Source organism: Microtus oregoni, unplaced genomic scaffold, assembly GCF_018167655.1.
Source record: "Microtus oregoni isolate MIOR12 unplaced genomic scaffold, Mior012 000067F_000, whole genome shotgun sequence".
Classification (NCBI taxonomy): Eukaryota; Metazoa; Chordata; class Mammalia; order Rodentia; family Cricetidae; genus Microtus; species Microtus oregoni.
The window spans coordinates 3,775,901-3,795,914 of NW_024543953.1; the positions used below are offsets into that span (position 1 = coordinate 3,775,901).

The 20,014-nt window shown below is 42.6% G+C and overlaps 1 protein-coding gene across 1 annotated transcript; it reads left to right on the plus strand.

The window, feature by feature from the left end:
• Nucleotides 1–12,285: 12,285 nt before the first annotated feature.
• On the plus strand, nucleotides 12,286–19,547 carry Vma21 (vacuolar ATPase assembly factor VMA21). Its single transcript, XM_041640990.1, has 3 exons — nucleotides 12,286–12,434; nucleotides 16,437–16,546; nucleotides 19,289–19,547. Exons 1-3 carry the CDS (start codon nucleotides 12,382–12,384, stop codon nucleotides 19,429–19,431), a joined length of 306 nt encoding a protein of 101 aa, XP_041496924.1. The 5' UTR covers nucleotides 12,286–12,381; the 3' UTR covers nucleotides 19,432–19,547.
• Nucleotides 19,548–20,014: the final 467 nt, after the last annotated feature.

Genomic DNA, 20,014 nt, shown 5'->3' on the forward strand with positions numbered 1-20,014 from the left:
GGGCTTGACAAAGATCTTTTCCCATTCTGTAGGCTGTTATTTTGTCTTGTTGACTATGTCCTTTGCTTTACAGAAGCTTTTCGGTTTCAGGAGGTCCCATTTATCACTGGTCATTAATATCCCTTAATATAAATGGACTCAGTTCATCTATAAAAAGACACAGGCTAACAGATTGGATATGAAAACAGAATCCATCCTTCTGCTGCATACAAAAACCACTGTTCAACCTCAAAGACAAACATTGCCTCAGAGTAAAGGGTTGGAAAAAATTTTCCAATCAAATGGACCTAAGAAACAAGCTGGTGTAGCTATCCTAATATCTAACAAAATAGACTTCAAACTAAAATCAATCAAAAGAGGCAAAGAAGGACATTTCATATTATTCACAAGAAAAATCCACCAAGAGGAAATCTCAATACTGAACATCTATGCTCCAAACACAAGGGCACCCTCATATCTAAAAGAAACACTTCTAAAGCTTAAATCACACATTAAACCCCATACACTAATAGTGAGAGACTTCAACACCCAACTCATAACACAGGACAGGTCTGACAGACAGACACTTAACAGAGAAATAAGGGAGCTAACAGATGTTATTACTCAAATGGGCTTGACAGACATCTACAGAATATTCCATCCAAACAGAAAAGATTACACCTTCTTCTCTGAACCTCATGGATTCTTCTCAAAAATTGACCACATACTCAGTAACAAAACAAACCTCAACAGATACAAAAAAAAATGGAATAACCCCATGTATCTTATCGGATCACCATGGCTCAAAATTAGAATTCAACAGTAACAGTAATTCCAGAAATCCCACAAACACAAGGAAATTAAACAATGCTCACCTGAATCATCAATGGGTCAAGGAAGAAATAATGGAAGAAATTAAAGACTTCCTAAAATTCAGTGAAAATGATCACACAACATACCCAAATTTATGGGACCCACTGAAATCAGTGTTAAGAGGAAAGTTCATGGCACTAAATGCCTACATAAAGAAGCTGGAAAAATCTCACACTAGTAGTGAATTAACAGAACATTTGAAAACTTTAGAACAAAAAGAAGCAAACTCACCCAAGAGAACTAGACAGCAGGAAATAATCAAATTGAGAGCTGAAATCAACAAAATAGAAACAAAGAAAGCAATACAAAGAATCAGTGAGACAAAGAGTTGGTTCTTTGAGAAAATAAATAAAATAGACAAACATTTATCCAAACTAACCAAAAGGTAGAGAGAAAATATACAAATTAACAAAATCAGAAATGAAAAGGGAGACATAACAACAGACATGGAGGAAATACAGAGAATCATCAGGTCATATTTTGAAAACCTGTACTCCACAAAATTGGAAAACTTAAAAGAAATGGACAACTTTCTGGATAAATATCACTTACCAAAATTAAATCAAGACCAGATAAGCAAATTAAATAGACCTATAACTGCTAAAGAAATAGAAACAGTCATCAAAAGTCTTCCAACTAATTTTTTTTATATTTATTGATTTATTATGTATACAATAGTCTGTCTGTGTGTATGCGTGAAGGCCAGAAGAGGGCACCAGACCTCATCACAGATGGTTGTGAGCCACCATGTGGTTGCTGGGAATTGAACTCAGGACCTTTGGAAGAGCAGGCAATGCTCTTAACCTCTGAGCCATCTCTCCAGCCCCCCCAACTAAATTTTTATAGTTTATCATTGTACCTAGCAATCTCAAACCCCTGGATATTTATCCAGGGGAAGTAAAGTTAAGTTCCTTTAAAAATCTATGTGTAAACATTTTTAGTAGTTTATCCACAATCTTGCCACTCTAGGAGCAGTCCAAATGTCCCTCTGCTAAAGAAGCCATTCTTGTGATGATAGTACATGACTGAGTACATTTTGCACAGAAATGCATAGAACTGTGCACCAAAAGGGTATATTTTTCTTTTAATACATTATGTCTCAAGACATAGAAAAGCTTGATATAAATACTAAGTTAGTAGGAATAACAGTACAGATTGAGAGTTCCTGGTCAACATTGTACTATGATTAGTATCGGTTCTACTAGACATATGAACTCTAGGAACAAAGAACGTGTTTTGTTCCCAAGCACTGAGAACAAAATATGCCACTTAGTAGATGTTCAATAAATATTTATGGAATAACTACTTGACTCTTCATTTCATAATGATGCTTTTAGCATTTCTCATACTGTCAAGAATGCCCCTGATCTTACGGAACTTCCAATTTAAGATTGGGGAGGGACACAATCACAGAATGAAAGAACATCACAATGGTGTCAGGAAAAAAGCTGAAGATGGGGGTTGGAACTGGCATATGGCTTTTCAGTAAGTGGAGCTATAAGGGTTAGACTACACCTTAACTTTAGAGCGTGTGTCTCAAAAAGACATCTCATGGCTCTTTCTAGAGTCATTAAAACAGTGGTCCTTAAAACTCAGAAAAGACTCTCTGAAAGCCTCGCAGCAAAATCGTTTGTACCTACCCATTTTCAAATTCTTCCCATTCCTGGCTGTTCACTCACTCTGCCCAGATAAGAGCAAACTCTACTTAAAGACTGACGTGATCCCATTGAGGGACAGGTGGGAGCCAAGCCTCTCACTGCAGGCCCTCATTATCTAAGATCCCCCAGGGGTTTTGGTTCCCTGTCACTGCACCTGTCCTAGCTGCTAGGGACATGTTTGCTCTACAGAGCCTGGAAGCTTCCAGCCTTGGTTGCATGTGTTCCCTGTGCTGTACTGACCAAGGCCCCAGCTCCTTGCCAGCTTTTCTGCCTTCTCTTCTTCACAGCAAACAGCTTTCAGCCTCAAGGCATTTGATCTCCAAGAGTTTTCTCTCAAAAGATCCCTGTTTTACCACACTCCCAAGCCTGGGTTCTTTGAAGACAAACTTCACAAAGATGGAAGACAGGCCCGCAAACTGAAGCTCATACAGTCAACAGTCCTATTAGAACACCTTCCTATTCCGGCTCTCTTTGCCTGCTCTGCCTTTCCCCAAATCATATTCACTTCTTAAGATTTTCTTTGGCTTGCAGTAGCGGCGCACGCCTTTAATCCCATCACTCGGGAGGCAAAGGCAGGCGGATCTCTCTGAGTTTGTGGCCAGCCTGGTCTACAGAGTGAGCTCCAGGACAGGCTTCAAAGCTACACAGAGAAACTCTGTCTTGAAAAACTAAAAAAACTAAAGAGAAAGTAAGAAAGGTTTTCTTTATTAGTAATATTATTGTCCATCTCCTTGTAGAATTAAAACACATTATGGACAAATATTTTATTGGTGTGTAATACTCACATGAATCTACCTGATGCCCATTGTCATGGTTAGTCTTTATGGTCCACTTGACCAGATTTAGACTCACCTGAGAGATACAACTCTGGATATGTGAGAAAGAGCTTGATTATCTGGGGAAGGAAGGCCCAACTGGGTGTAGTGAAACCATCCCATTCGCTGGAGTGCAGGGCTAAATAAAGAGGGAAAGGAGAAAGACGGCTGAGTATCCTCAGCCATATCTGTCTGGATCTGACCCATGGAGATGAGCGCAAGTAGCCCCCGTTGCCATGCCTTTCCCGCCTTCATGGACTGCACCCCCAACTCTGAGTCACAATGGAAACTTCCTTCTTGAATTTGCTTTCTGTTAGGTATTTTCTTATAGCAATAAAAAAGTAAGATATAAAGCTAGTTTGTAGAGAAACAGCACACAAAGACAAATGCAGATGAAAAGCTGGAGATGGCGGTGGGGGGGGGCAGCCTCTAAAAATGCTTCAGTGGAAAAATACTGAAGTACACACATGCTGTGTTCAAGGTCTCCCGGCTAGCACTCGACACGATGGGCATTTGAAGCCAGGCCACTAGAGTTTCCAATCAAAAAGCAAAACAAAAGGGCTCTATACATAGTAAGCATTCAATAACAATCTACACCAATGAGCAGAACCATGAAGTGTGCCCATTCTGCTTGTGTGGGGGATGTGGTCTGCTAATCAACCCCCACCTGGCTGCCAGGAGGCCCTGGGTCTTCCCAGCAGTTTCTCTGCCCTCCCATGCTTTTTCTGTATTCATGACTGCAGTCTCCTTTTCCTCTAGTCCCCTCTTGTCGCTTTCTCTGGGTGCTGTACAGGAGGAAGTACTGTGCAAGGAAAGACGTCTACACTGCTCTTAGTCACTCTTTCCTCAGGGCTTTGACAGGGTCACAGAGATGCTCCCAGAGTCACTAGAATAATATTAGGGACTAGAAACACCAAATATGTGCATGGAACAGTCTGAACTTAGCTATCTGACCATTTGAAAAGAGGACTGGTCAAGGAGAAATACCTTCCAGCACTATGGGGTTGGAGAGATGACTCCGGTATCAAGATCAGGTACCGGCTGGAGAGATGGCTAAGGAGTTAAGAGCACTGGCTACTCTACCAAAGGTCCTGAGTTCAATTCCAAGCAACCACGTGGTGGCTCATAACCATCTGTAATGAGATATGGTGCCCTCTTCTGGCCTGCAGGCATACATGCAGGCAGAAGACTAAATATATAATAAATGAATAAATCTTAAAAAAAAAAAAAAGAAGCGGTCCTACTTTGATAGAGAACCTGAGTTTATGTCCCAACTTCCTGTAACTCTAGCTCCAGGGGATCCAACACCATATTCTGTCTTTCTTGGGTACTGAATACACGCTTAGAAACTCACAAAACACACATATACAAACAATTAAAAATAAACCTTTAAAAACAGAGCAGAGTAAAATGTATAAAGAATTGGACAACCGGAACTGAGGGCTGTTGAACTGAGATTTGGCCACTAAAAGTGTGTCATAGAAGAAAACTATTGCACGTCCCTGTCACACGGAACTGTGTGCCACCCTGCCCTCCTCTCCATGATGGGCTGTATCTCCTCAGACTATGAGCCAGCCAAATAAGGCCTCTTCCTCCCTTAAGTCATTCTTTGTGAGCTATTGGGTTGCTGTGATGAGAAAGGTAACTCATATACTTGTCAGTCTGAAAAGTGGTACCTAGGGTTCTGCTCCAAGCTCAAGATCTGTGGAGGCTGTTTCCCATTCCCTGGCATCTTCTCCACAGGAAAGATGCCTTTCCTAACCTTTCTCTTCCCACCTGAAAGAGTCCTAGCATATGGGGCCCTTTCATTGCTGCTTCAGCTTGGGTTATATTACAGGAAACCATAAGGAATCTTGTCCACCTAGTCCCTTTTCATTTTTCTTTGACACACACACACACACACCCTTTCTTGGCTCCCCCTTTTCTGTTTACAAGGCCTGTTTCCAACTCCTGTCTATATAACTTTTTTTTAAAAAAAAATCTTCAGCCTTCCAGGATTCTAACTTGGGTCCTACTGGCCTCCTGAGTGGCTACTTTCCCACTCCACTCTCTCATGACCTTCCTTGGCACACTGTCAAGCAGGCAGCAGTAGCTTTTAGTGCAGCAGCTCTCAACCTTGGGGTCAAACAACCCTTTCAGGGGTCACCTAATACCATCGAAAAACACAGACATTTACATTATGATTCCTAACAGTATCAAAATTACAGTTATGAAGTAGCAATGAAAATAATTTGTTGGTTGGTGATCAGCATAGTATTAAAGGGTCGCAGCAGTAGGAAGGTTGAGAACCACTGCTCTAGTAGGTTTCTGCCACGGACCAGGTCCCCATCTAGGGATGACAGCACCCTCCTCATCCTCACTCCTGCAGATAATGCCTTGGCTTCAATTGGAGAAAAAAGGCGAGCTTAAGTGGTATTTACACACAAAAATATTTTGCTATGGGTACCATCATTGTACTGGTGTCACAGTCCAAAGGTAATGCTGCGTTTCCAACTTTCCTGTTACATGAAACAAGATTCATTTACTTGTTCAGTAGAGCCCATCTGTCCACACAAATGGTGGAAGGGACAGACAATAACCTGTTTGCACTAGGTGTTAGAAAAGGAGCCCACTGCTCTGTGCATTGACTGCCAGGGGACCAGATTTCATTCTCCTGCACTTGTAAAAGTCTAACAGTTATAAACCAGTCATTAAGATGCGAGGCTTAGAGCACTGGCATAGCTCCTTGGCTCCAAACATGTCTGTTGCCACATCTGAAGGGAAAGAAGGTGAAGAGGTACCACAGGGGCCTTGGATGAAGTCACATGTACTTAGACTTTTTACTGGTGTGATTTTCCTTCCATGAAGCTCGGCTGCCTTTTTAGCAGTACTTTGCATAACAGGAAGTGATGGCTGCAGTCATCACATCACCACATCTTCACAGCAAACGATTGCCAGGGGAGGTGAGCAATTGCCTTGAACAGAACAGGCAATAACCTCTCTGTTGTCGTATGGATCGAAAATATGGAGGAACCAATTCATTTCCGGACCTTTGGCTCCAAGTTGAGCTCTCTGCACTAGAACTTACTTCCTCATTTGGTCTTCTGCATCTGTCTTGGGAAAATGTATGTGAGATGTCAAAATGAACAGTGCGAAGACACAGATCTCTTTCCACAATATCCACTGGAAGCTGGTCAAATAAGACACAGAAGTGTTCGCATGAACACTTGAGAACTTTCTGAAAGGCCAGTCAACATAGTATGAAGTGGTATTGGACAAGGTTAGCATAAGTCAATAGCCCAACTGTGCCAGGGGAATAGTTAGGCTAACCAGCAGAAGGCTCTTTTTCATGTATGTGCTCTTGTGAGGCAGGACACACACACACAGACACACACCACACACACACACACACACACACACACACACACACACACTCCTAAATATAACCTGCTCACTCTGTATAGTGTTACTTGCACATTTTTGTTTCAGGCCTGGCCATTTGGTATTGGATAACCAATTGGTGTGCTCCTCCTTAGGGAAGACTGTTCCTCCCACTCTCTGCATTCCTTAGTTACCTGTAGTTCTTTGTGTGTGGTTTTCTAGGCTGGGAGACGATTTTGCTTTTTATCACATTTTCCCAAACAGCATGTATGAATTCATAAGCACACAGTAGTCCCTGCCCTTGTTTTCTTGAAGAGGTCCACTCCCACATTTGCAAGCGCACACACTTGTGCACTCCCTTAACCTTCTCTCTTGGAGGGATTTTTCTTCCCAGGACTGGATCCAGAGGAGCAGCTGGGAGAGAAAGGCCACAAGCAGGCAGCTGGCTGTTTACTCTCTTATCCTCCCTCTCCCCTTCCTGACCTGCTGCTGGAATCCAGGGCTTTGCTCGTGCTAAGCACCACTCTACTACCAAGCAACCCTCCCAACCCTGTCCTTTATTATTAGTATCCAAAATACCGACCTGCTTCTGTGTTTCTTTTTCCTATTGCATCTGCATTTTTCCCTTCCCTTTAGTGTTTCTTTTTTTTTCAATCTAATGATGGAAAAGGAAAAGGGAAAAACCCTTAGATTGCTCTCATTTATTCATCAATGTACTTAAGTTATTCAATTAATGTTGGGAGTGCAGTTCCCACGTGGATGGGGTCTGGTTTCCAAAATCTCACCCTGGGGTCCACTGGTCACAGGGGCGAGGCACACAGACTGCCTGAGAGGAGTTTCTGCTTAACCTTTAGGCTTTTGCCTGAAGGAAGCGCTATTGAGGCCCAATCAGAGAGCCGTCCTGCCGGCCCCTCCCTCCAGCTGTTTGGGAAGGCCTCAGGGAAATCTGACCCTAGCTTTCTGGTGCCTGAACTACCTGGGGGATCGATCTCTGGGACCTCCTGGCTTTATCTGGTCTTGGCAAGCCCGGGCTTAGCTCTCCCGGGAAACAACCCCTTCAGTTTTTGTTCTGCCGATGGGCCACCAACAACTCCTCAGCACTCAGCCCGCTGGGCAGAGCGTGGCTATTGGGTTGTGGATTTGTCACAATGCGCAGGTAATGCGACAGGCCCATCTCAAAGCACTTGGGCCAGAATTTGTGAGCTTTCGACTTGCCATGACATATGGATAGGCTTCTTCTTATGACGATGTTATAGAATTTATAGATAAAAACTTGTGCTCCAAGCCAGGTCCTTCCTGCCACCAATCCTTACTAAGCATTTAATAATGAAAAGCAGAAAAGGGAAAGTTATTCAACATGGCCACATTGAGGAGACAGATGAAGCAATCAGGGAACCCCCAAGTCTGCTTTTGGGGTCCTGGAATGAAATTAAAGTTCAAAGAGAAGGCCGAGTACAAGCACATTTAAGCAATCTTGGACAGGGTGTGGTTGTATCCTCTCCTCCACTAGCCATCCTTGTCTGGGCTTCTCAATCTCTACCTGTAGGGTAGTCTGACAAGTGTTAGAACTGTGAAGTCTCTTTCAGAGAGATAAACTCCCCCCCTGGCAGGGGCCTTTTCCTTTTCCCAGCATGAGACTCCCGGGAAATTCCCATTTTTTTGGTGTTCATTGCTTTGATAATCTTATAGTCAGATTGAGAAACATAAATCTCTCCTTAGAGTACCTACCTTTATTTCTGCCAGGTTTATTAAATTTCAAACCAAATAATGTGGGACTGAGATCGAAGTCACACTTCTATTGGGTGCGCACTGTACTTTCTTTACTAGGGCTCTACTAACACGGTCTAGGCATGTCTGGTGGGCAAGAACAGCTCTGATCCGTGGACTCCAGGTATCCTCTGGCACCTTTATCAAGAGCCTTCCCCCTAACTCTAAGATCCTAGTTTAACTATGCGGAATATAAAGCCAAACAAGGTAGCTTTGTGGAATTTCAGAGTACACAGTGGATTAAGACTTCGGAGGCAAGGGGAGGTAAGACCTGGAATTTTCCTTAGATTGAGATTTCCCACACATAAAATGAGGGTGGCATAACGCTTGTAGAGACTGTGAGCTGATTGTAAAATGAAGCAGGTAGACATTCACTTCGAGGAAACGGTGGTAAGTAAAATGTGGAGTTCATTGCTTAGGGGATCCTGAAAACACAATTTTCTATATTAGCCTTTCCTCCTTTAAATTTTGGTCTAGAAGTGGAATCATGATTTTTCACCAAAGGGTGTGTGTCATGAGTTTTTATTTTCAGAAAAAAAAGACACCCAGTCTCCATTATAAACACTGGAGCCCAAGATGGCTCTCATCTTTTATCGCTGTAGGTGGTGAGTGCGCTTTACCCCGTTGCTGGCAGCCCACCTTCACAACCTGACACAATTGGCTAGTTGGCACAAAGGGGAAGAAGAAGTTTCAGTAAGCCTGAGTCCTTGTTGGACTAACTCCCTTTGCTAAAATGAAAACAGATGAACCCCACTCCTCCCATGGTGACTGCCTGGTGAAGCTTATTTTTGTTTTCCTTGTATCTCAGTTTTTGAAAGGCATTTTGTGTAGGCATAGACTTGAGAAAGTACCAGTAGGTCTTTCAAGTGTTGCTGTTCTATCCAAAGCCACAGTGGGAGCTCCAAATGGAGATGTATGGCTTGTGAGACAGTACTGCAGATCTTGGGGTAGCTAAAGACCTGACTTTGCTTACATACCTGCTGTGACACCTGGTTGATGACACTGGTACTTACAACAATATTGTGGAGAAAGTACTAGACCAAAAGTTAGGGGCTATAGGTTCCCTAATCATATCATGGAGCCTAGAAATCTGGGACAAGTCACTTCTCTTAATAGTTCTGTTTTCTCAACAATGAATATTCCAGACAAATATTTGAGAACCATTTTCTGATTCTAGGGGAAATACTCTCCTCCCTTGTGACCATGTTACACCTCAGAGTGTAACCTTATTTGGAAATATTGTTAGTGCAAATGTAATTAATTATGATACTGCCGTATGAAAGTAGGGTAGTCCCCCAAAGCAATAGGGCTGGTGTCCTTATGAAGAGAGGACATTTGAACACTGACACACATGTTGGGAGAACACCATGAAAAGATTACCCCCCCCCCGCAAATGTCCAAGTGTCAGCCAATGACCAGATGCTAAGGGAGAGGCACAGATGGCTATACCTTTCTCCAGCAGACCTCAGAACTAACCTTAAGAATACCTCCCTCTCAGACACCTACAGAGACAGCTGAACCAAGCTCATGGAAATTCATGAACTCTAGAGACAGCTGTGGAGCCTCCATTGGACTGAACTAGGCCCTCTGTATGTAGGGGACAGGGGTGAAGATTGAACTATCTGAGGGGACCCTGGCAGTGGGACTAGGATCTACCCCTGGTGCGTGAGCTAGCTTGTTGGAGCACATTCCCTATGGTGAGATGCCATGCTCACCCTTAACACTGGGGGGTAGTGACTTGGTCCTGCCCAAACTTAATGTGCCAGACTTTGTTGAGTCCCATGGGAGCCCTTCCTGTTGGGAGCAATGGAAGGGAGGTGGGCTGGGGGGGGGGGAGGTGAGAGGGGGCAGGAGGAGGGGTGGGAGGGAGAACTGTGGTTGGAATGTAAAATGAAATTTTAAAAAAGTAAATAAATTAAAAAAAAGAATACCTCCATCTCAGACATCTAGCTTCTAGAAGCGGAAAAGGATTAGCTTCTGTTGTTTAAACAACTTAGTTTGCAGTTCTTTGTTACAGTGGTCCTAAAAAACATTACTCCATCTACATTGTAGTTCCCAGTTTTCTCACTATCAAGAAACTTTTCTGGAGACAAAACCCAGTTGCTTAACACATATTGTGTACTATATACTCTTGGGTGCACACAACTATTCTTTTTAGGCTCATATTTCTAAAGATTTGTTCTATCAAGCACACTATAGTATATTTTAGCTTTTACTAACAGTCTTTCCATTTACTCATTAGATGAACAGGATTACCTTAGTGTGACATAATTTATACCTCAAGTCAAATAATGTGACATTTAGCTGTTGAAGTTCCATTAGGTTTTCAGAAATACCAAAACTTGTTCTCAGAATACTCTGTCAAGTTTGTTGATCCCCAGGGCTTTAAGGACCAAGAGGTGATTAGCAAGATCAGCAATCCGCAAAGTGTTTCAGCAAAGAACCCTATATCACCATGTCTGGTGGTATAGATCTGTAATCTCAGTCACTGGAGAGGCTGTAACAGAAAGATTGAGTCCACGGCCTGCCTGGGCTACGGAATGAGCTCAAGGCTGACTTGCCAGGAGTGAGAACCTGTGTCAAACTTTGAAAGGGGATGTGGAGTTCTGGGAGTAGTTGTTCAGTGGGATAGCACATAGGAAAAAAAATGAAAGGATTTGTGTAACACACCACTTATGTCCCATCTAACCAGCACCGCAGTAGACAATTCAGATGATTGTGCATGACTCAGTTCCAAAAAATTCTACTTATGAACGTTAAGATTCAAATGATTCTCATGAGTTGTTTCTGAGATATTCTTTGACATTTTCCCACCACACAAAGTGGAGAAAAACGGGCTCCAGGCACTTGAGTGGCTGCCCAGTGTGTCACTTGTGGCACCCAGCTCTCCACTTCCTGAGTTCATGCACTAGGTTCACCTAAGGATTCTGCAGAGGCCTACAGAGGTGTTACTACATTTAAATTGAAACTCGGGCTTCCTACTGCTCAATCCAAGATCCATCCACGGCTGGTTTACTTGTGATTTCAAGTATGCTTAGTATTCCGTGGTGCAGAAAATAGGTACGTGGTCAGCAGCCCTGTCCAGCCTTGACCATGTAAGGGCTGTCCTTCTCTTAGCAGCCAGGGGCACGTAAGTTTGCTAAGCCTGTCCTCGGGCGTACACACCCTTTTCTGTTGGTGCCTCTCGGGTCGCCTGGGAGCATAGTTCCATCTGTCCTTACTATTTTTGAGTCCCTGTTGTCTCATTGGCGGATTTCTGAACAGCTGCAAAACATACTTTTAACCCTACGTGGAAGTTTGGGTCACCTGCTACCAACGTGGAACATTCACTCTCAGCAAGGGCTCTTCCAGCGGACAGTTCTCTAGTTTTACTGACTCGGGTGAGTGTTAAATTCCTCTGAACTTCCTGCTGCACAGCCAAGGCGGCCAGGAATGAATGAGGTCTTTGCTCATGGGCTGGTGGAATAATGTGCATTGCTTTTTTGTGTTGTTGGAAACTGCTCAGTTGCCTAGCACCACAGCCGACGGCCGGCCTGTCCTTTCCGCGGCTCCTCCACCTCGGGTGACCAGGCTCCCGTGGCACCGCAGGCGGGACCGAGACGCGGAGGAGAGCCCTGGGCCTAGGAGGACGATGCTGCGCGGAAAGTCCCGGCTCAACGTCGAGTGGCTAGGCTACTCGCCCGGCCTGCTCCTGGAGAAAGAGCTCCTCGCGCCGGCACGAACCCCACGGAACCCTCGCGGGTACGTCACGTGAGTGCCGCGCCCCACCCGCGCCTGCGCGCGCTGCCTCCTCGCGTCACCGCGCCGCGCCGCGCCTGCGTGCTTCGGGCAGCTACTTCCGGTGCGACTGGCCTAGTACTGTCCTGGTACCGGCAGCCGCCTGACCCCGCCAATTATCTCGCGCCTGCTGCTACCCTTGCGGCCACGCCATGGAGCGCCTTGATAAAGTGGCGCTGAACGCGCTGCAGCCGCCAGAGTTCAGGTATTTCTGAGTTCGGCTGGGTAGCCGTGGGGGGTCGGCTCTGGCCTGGCGTGCCGCCGCAGGGAACGGAGGCGACGAACCGGGCGGCCTTGGGATCAGGCCCCTCTGTGGGCTGCTGCAGGCTCCGGAAGAGGGCGGGCAGCTTGGGGGCTGCAGCTGCGCGATGGGTGGCCCCACCTTTCATTTAAGCGAGCAGGTCCCCAGTTCTTGCTTCCTTGCATTTCCTCTCGCTGTTGTTAGGCAAGCTTGCTGATTTGCCAGGCGTGCTCTGTTGAGGACAGGCACTCGGCCTCCTTCCTCTTGAGACCTGCCAGGGCCTACATCACTGGCCTTGTAAATAAATACCTGACATGTGAATGGAGAAGAGTCTGACCCTGGTGTGAGGCCGCTTCTCTGGGGGAAACAGTCAGTAGGGTGGAACAGAAGCAACCGTTAATTTACATCGTCGGATTTCTTAATTCATAGTTTGACTAACTGCTTAGTTTTCAGCTTTGGAAAAACAGGAAGTTGAATTTAGTGATTTTCTTCCAAGATCACAAAATTAGGCCACACCGTTACTATGGCTTGAAAATGGACATCTGGCCACACCTGCTGATTCCAAAACCCTGTAATCCTTTTAACTCTCCAGTAATGCTAATGGGCATTTTTTTTTTTGCAAAAGTGACTTTTTATAAGAATACCAAAAGACATTCTTACTAAGTACACTAACAATACAGTATACCATCTAGACACTTACTAGTGTTTTCTAATGGAATTAAAAAAAATCTTCAAATCATTCTCTTGCAAATCTTGACTGCCACAAAGAGGGATGTGGTAATCTCTATCTGTTCAATGTTTGCTGGAGAAATTGTGTAAAGAAGGAAAACTCAGAAGTGTTAAAGAGTAGGAGCTTGATAAGATTCATTGGGAACATTCTTTTTGTGTGACTAACATTAATTCTGGTTTCTCCTTCCATTCCTCATTTCTGACAGGTCTCAGCAACTCCTAGTCAGAGGTATAAAATAAATCAATAAAATGGTATCCATTGCTTTTTATAAAATACTGTCACTGATTCTACCTGAATTGGTTTGTGCCAGCAGAAGCAACAGGTGTTGAATGCTATGGCTAGAAGCAAAAATATAAAAGTGGTATAAATGCCCGGGAAAGGTGGTCAGCTATTTTTTTAAACTGTATACACTTTGACTGTCCAGCTGTGTGCTTTGGACATTTTGGAGAATGACAGACTGCAAGTGTGTTCCATGGGATTGGATTACCTAGAGTAGTTTAAGCCATCTTAGTTTTTAGTTTGTATGCTCGGTGATATTTGTGGAATGACAAAATCATCTGAAAAGACATTTCTCAAAAAAAATTTTCTGTTTTTAAATAGTGGATAACTCTACTTAATCTTAAATTACTGTGCATATAGCAGAGAAGAGGCAAATTTTTGAAGTTTAAGGTAGAGAGTAGTATGTATGTATTGAAAATAATAGGCTGGGCGGTGGTGGTATGTTCCTTTAATTCCAGCACTCAAGGAGGCAGAGGCTGGTGGATCTCTGGTGATGAGTTTGAGGCCAGCCTGGTTTACAGAGTGAATTCTAGGAGAGCCAGGGCTATACCTATACAGAGAAACCTTGTCTTGAAACAAAACAATAATAATAATAGGCCATAAATTATTAACATATACATATCGGCTGTGGGAGACTGGACATAATTTACAGTAAATGTTATATTTGCTTGGTGTGACTGTGATTTGTTTACCCTATTATCTTTTATTGCATTGTATCATCTTTTCAATAAGTGTTTATAAACAATTATTTTAAATTTTTATTGTTTTAAATTGTGCATGTGTGTTTGTGTGTTCACTCTTGTGTGTGGGTATGTGCACATGAGTTCAAGTGCCTGTGGAGATCAGAGGCATTGGATCTTCTGGACCTGAAGTTAAGGCAGTTGTGAGCTGGGACTGGAACTGGGTTCTCTGGAAGAGCAATACTATTGAGCCATCTCTCTGGCTCATGCTTGTAAAAATTTTTCCAGGTAGTAGATATTTAAAAGAGATTATCTAAAGAATACTCTAGATATAGTAGCATAGGCCTCTTAATACTGGCTACTGGGAAACAGAAGAATCACAAGTTCAAGGTCTAATTGGGCTACAAAGTGAGTTCTAGGCTACCATGGAAAACTTAGTGAGACCCAGTTTCAGAAGATAAGAAATCAAAAGGGGTAGAGAGGTAGCTGAATGGTAGAGCATTTGCCTAGTGTGTGTGTGTGTATGTATATGTAGTAATAGGGGCAACGGGGCTGCGTTCCCAGCACCCCGGCTGTCTACCCGGCTAGCTTATGCCCGAAATAACAACACACAAACTGTATTCATTTAATCACTGCTTGGCCCTTTAGCCCTAGCCCTTACTGGCTAATTCTGTTATCCCGATCAACCCATCTCTAATAATCGGTGAGCACCGGTCTTACCGGGAAAGGTTCAGCATGTCTAACCTGGCGGCTTGCTTCATGGCGTGTGTCTGCTCGGGAGCAGGGCATGGCGTCTCTCTCAGGCATGTGCTCCTGAGAGGAGAGCTGTCGCGTCTGACCTCACTTCCTCTTCCTCCCAGCGTTCTGTTCTGTTTTCTCCTCCCACCTATCTTCTAACCAATAAAATGGGCCAGGGCAGTTCCTTTATTAGCCAATGACCTTCCTCCATCATGTATATATATATATATGAGCCCTGAGTTCAATCCCTGGGATTGAAAACTAAATCACTAGTTGACTAAATAAGGAAGAATAACCAATCAACCCTTTCTTTGAATTTTTGTTCCTTATCAAGTTAGATAAATAATCTGATTATTGCATGCTTAAAGTATCACAAAATAAGAATTTATCACTAAGGAAAATCTAAATTTCAATGCTTTTCTAAGACCCAGAAAAGAAGTGGTTGAATAGTGAGTATTTTCCTATTTTGGATATATATGATATATTTGATTATATGTATGATTATATACACATATATATGGTGAGGATTATGTAGCTCAGTAATGACAGAGTATAGTAAAAGATAATACATTTAGGTAGCAAAAGATAATCATAGAACTTTTTGTTTCATGGCAGTAAGCTTAACAGTAAGATTTAATTTCTCATACTTGTACAAGGACTGTAATCACGTCAGAAAGTTTACTACAGTACAGTTTTATGAGATATAATTTTCATCTTGCGGATTAGCTATTTAGACTCAATGGCCTTGGGTCTTTGCTACTTTATTGGACTTTGGCCACAGTTCTGAATTTTCCCCCCTATCCATGGTTGCCATTGTTTTATTCTTTCTGTGGATTTGTCATCTTTTATTGAAGAATTTATAATTATGTGGGATTGTAGAATATGTTTACTCACATTGTCTGTGTGTGTGTGTGCGCGCACACACACACACACACACACAATATGAAGAAATGGCTGTATCTGTGTAGAGTACTTACCCATGAATGGAGTTTGTAGACTGAGTGTACCTCAGGATGGACATAGGATACAATGCTACACTAAATTTACTCAAAATTTTCTTCATCATTGGTATATTCAGTCCCAATACCGCTGTTGAGCTGTCCATTTTAGGCTTTTATTTGGAGTTCCATGGTATAGCCATTAATACATTTGTCTTTTCCATTTACTCCCACCCAGCTGTATGTTCTAGGAGACCCTGACTGGGTCATGGCTCAGGTTGAGTCTAGAATACATCTGTCTTTTCTGGTGTTATCTATTTCTGGTCTAGCCTTCTAGTTGGGACAGAAGTGTGTCCAATCCTTGGGGAGGAGCTGTTTACCAGAGGGTTTGGGTTTTTCTGAAGTAAATTCCAGGGGCACACACCAGCACATTGTATGCCAAACTGAGGGGCCTGTTCAGGTACACGCATGCGCATGCTTGCTCCTTTGCCTTGTTCGGGAAGGAGGAAGCTATTTGTCTCAGAATTCTTTCATCTTCAGGAGGGTGATTATTATATTTGGATATGGCTTGTGAAAATTCTGTTTGTTTACTTTTTTCCAGAAATGAAAACACTTTAGCTTCAACCCTCAAGACACTCCTGTTCTTCACAGCTTTAATGATCACAGTTCCTATCGGGTTGTATTTTACAACTAAATCCTATGTATTCGAAGGTAATTTTTACATGCTTGAGGACATTTATCTTTTCTAATTTGTTCAGTGGTTTTGTAAATCTTTCTGTTGTTAAAGTTGTTTTCTTATTCCTTTTGTTTAACTAGTATATAATATGTATATTATACATCTCGCTTAACTACACACACGTACACACGCACACATATATCCAGTAAGAATTCATATGCTTTGGTTGGCTGGGTGCGGTGCTGCATGAGTCTAATTCTTGGGAGGTGGAGGCAGAATTAGAGCCTGGACTCATAAAAGAGTCAGAGGCCAAGCTGAGTTGAGCTACATGAGACCCCGTTTCAAAAAGAAAACAATTTTTTTTGTATTTATTACATATAATGTATTGCTTTAAATGCTTTACATGAGATTATCTACAGAATCCCCACAAACTTGTGAGTTAATTTGTATTTTAGAGATGCAGTACAGCAAAGGTAATTTCTGTCTGCACCACAGGCAACTGGTGAAAATGGGAATGAAAACAGTGCTTCCCAGGTCTGTGTCGTGGGCACTGCTCTTCCCTATGGACACTCCAGGAACTAGGAGATGTCTTTCCTATGTTACTGTAGGGGTAGAATTATACACTAAAGCAACGTAATTTGGTAACTGGGTACCAGTTCTATTTATAATGCTCTTTCATTTCCTCATTGCTCTTAAATGTCTGTCTACGTGTATAAAATCAGAGATTTGTGCTACAAATGTGTATAAGAAATCATATTGATATTAAAAATAAACAAACCTTGATATTTTCTGATTTTATAGAGGAGGCTGGGTTAGTGCCTTTTCATGCTGAACTATTTATTTTACGTACCAACCACAATTCCCTTTCCCTCCCCTCTTCTCATTCCCCCCCCCCCCCCCACTTCTCCCTCACCCCTCATCTACAGATGAGGCAAGCTCTCCTATGGGGAGTCAGCCAAGCCTGGCATATTGAGTTGAGGCAGGACCAAGTCCCTCCCCCCTGTATGAAGATTGAGCAAGGTATCCCATCATAGGGAATGTGTACCAAAAAGCCAGTTCACGCACCAGGCATAAATCCTGGTCCCACTGCCAGGGGTCCCACAAATAGAACAAACCACACAACTGCTACCCACATTCAGAGGGCCCAACTCGGTCCTATGTAGGCTCCACAGCTATCAGTCCATGAGCTCCCACTAGCTCAGGCCAGCTGTTTCTGTGGGCCTCCCGTCATGATCTTGACCCCCGTTGCTCATATAATCCCTCTTCCCTCTCTTCAACGGGACTCCAGGAGTTTGGCCCAGTGCTTGGCTATAGATCTCTGCATCCACCTATGCTGAACTATTTTTAACCTAGAATTGTTTTTATAAGTTTTTATCATTGTATTTTATGTGGAATCATATTTTAATTCATATATGTATTTTGTACAAAATGATAGACTTAGTTATGGAAGCCAGTGGTATAATGTCAAGAGCATTTCCTTATAGCTGGTGTGAATTTTAAAATGTAGAACTGGGCACGACAGGAGACACCTGTAATGCTGGTATTTAAGAAAGTGACAGGAGAATCTCAACTTCCTAGCCACCATGGTCTACAGAATGAGATCTTGTGAATATTGAGAAACAGGAGGAAGAAGAGGAGGAAGAGGAAAGAACCATGTGTATCTCTGCTCATTCTAACCATTCTGTCTCTCATGTGTGATTATATACATTTCTTTTATGTCTTTTTTCTTTTTAAGACTTTTTATTTTTATAGCTTTTATTTTATATTATTTTACTTTTTGAGGTAATATACATTATATCATTTCTTCCTTCCCTTCTCCCATCTTCCCTTTCTCTCTCTCTTTCAAATTCATGACCACTTTATAGTGATATTTCATTTGTATTTTAATAAATAAAGCTTGCCTGAGGATCAGAGAGTAAAACAGCCCCACTGGTCAGCCTTACAGACCAGGCAGTGGTGGCACACACCTTTTATACCAATAGCCACACTAATTTGCCATAGAAACCAGGTGGAAGAGGTGCACGCCCTTAATCCCAGCCCTAGAGAGGATTATAAAACGGGAATAGGCAGCTCTCAGTCACAGTCTCATTCTGAGAGTCCTAGAGGCAGGATCGCCATTTCAGACTGAGGGAGAGGTAAGAGCCAGTCGCTGCTGGCTGTTGTGCTTTTCTGACCTTCAAATATCTGTTTCTCAGTTTTTAGTAATCGTGCTATACTTCTTTTTTCATTGTTTGTTTTGTGTGTATATGTGTTTTCCTAAATATTAAGTACAACATGTTCAGTCGTATATATGTTTTACAGGCTGACCAATTGGTATATTGGATAACCAATTGGTGTTGTTCCCTGTGGAAGATTTCTTTTTCTCACTCTTAGTATTCCTTAGTTGCCTGTAGTTCTTTGTGTAGAGCTGAGGCCTCCTGGGCTTTTCTTCCTCCTTATTAGCGTGTCTACTGTTCTTGCTCAGCTCAAGTTTAGGGAGTCATGTTGGGGAGATTTCAGGGGTATATCTTCTGACATTACTAGGAGGCATAATCTCATAGCAAACTCCCTGATTTTCTGTCTCTTACAGTCTTTCTGTGCCTTCTGCATTGCAGTGTTGCCTGAGTCCTAACACAGGACTTGTTTTGGAGATGTAGTCCTTGGGACTAGGTTACATAACTCTGCATTTTGGTTGGTTGCTGTTTTCTATAATGGTCTCCATTCCAACCAGAATTGTTAGGCTTTGAATTTTGTGGTTTGGTGAGGAATAAAATGATTTTTTTTTCTTTTTTCAATAGGTGCACTTGGAATGTCCAATAGAGACAGCTACTTTTATGCTGCAATTGTTGCTGTTGTTGCTGTTCATGTGGTTCTGGCCCTGTTTGTCTATGTGGCCTGGAATGAAGGCTCACGGCAGTGGCGTGAAGGCAAACAGGATTAAAGTGAAAATCACCTTTTGATAGCATGAAATTTATTTTTGAAAATGTTAAGTACTTCTGGGATATTGATAATAAATACATTTACTTTGAATAAAGTTGAAAGAACATGTTAAAATCAGTCTTAAGGAGTCAGTCGCATTTGGCTAAACTTTGACCCACCCAATAATATGATATGGTCACTTTGAACTTTGAATCTCCATTTGCAAATGAAAATTTGGAAAAGTTAAATAGGTACAAATGTATATGTTAAGAGAGTTATATTTTATCCTAGGAAGAATTTGATTACCTTATAACAACAAAAATGTATAGCGATTTGCCTTATACTTGCTTTTCAGTTTTATTTCATTGGGTAGATTAAGAAATGCTTAGTGAAGCAAATTTAAATTTCCTTTTTCACTGGAGGACTTCCTGAAAAATACTTGGTCCTTGGATTTGAGATTCTAATTTCCTGTGGGAAGTTCCCTAAATTGTAGGCAGTATAGTTAATCTGAATGTCACTGAGGAAGGAAAACTCTCACATTCCATTATTTAATGGGGAAAGTTGCTGAAATCACACCCATTCATACGAAGAATTTAGGGTTACGG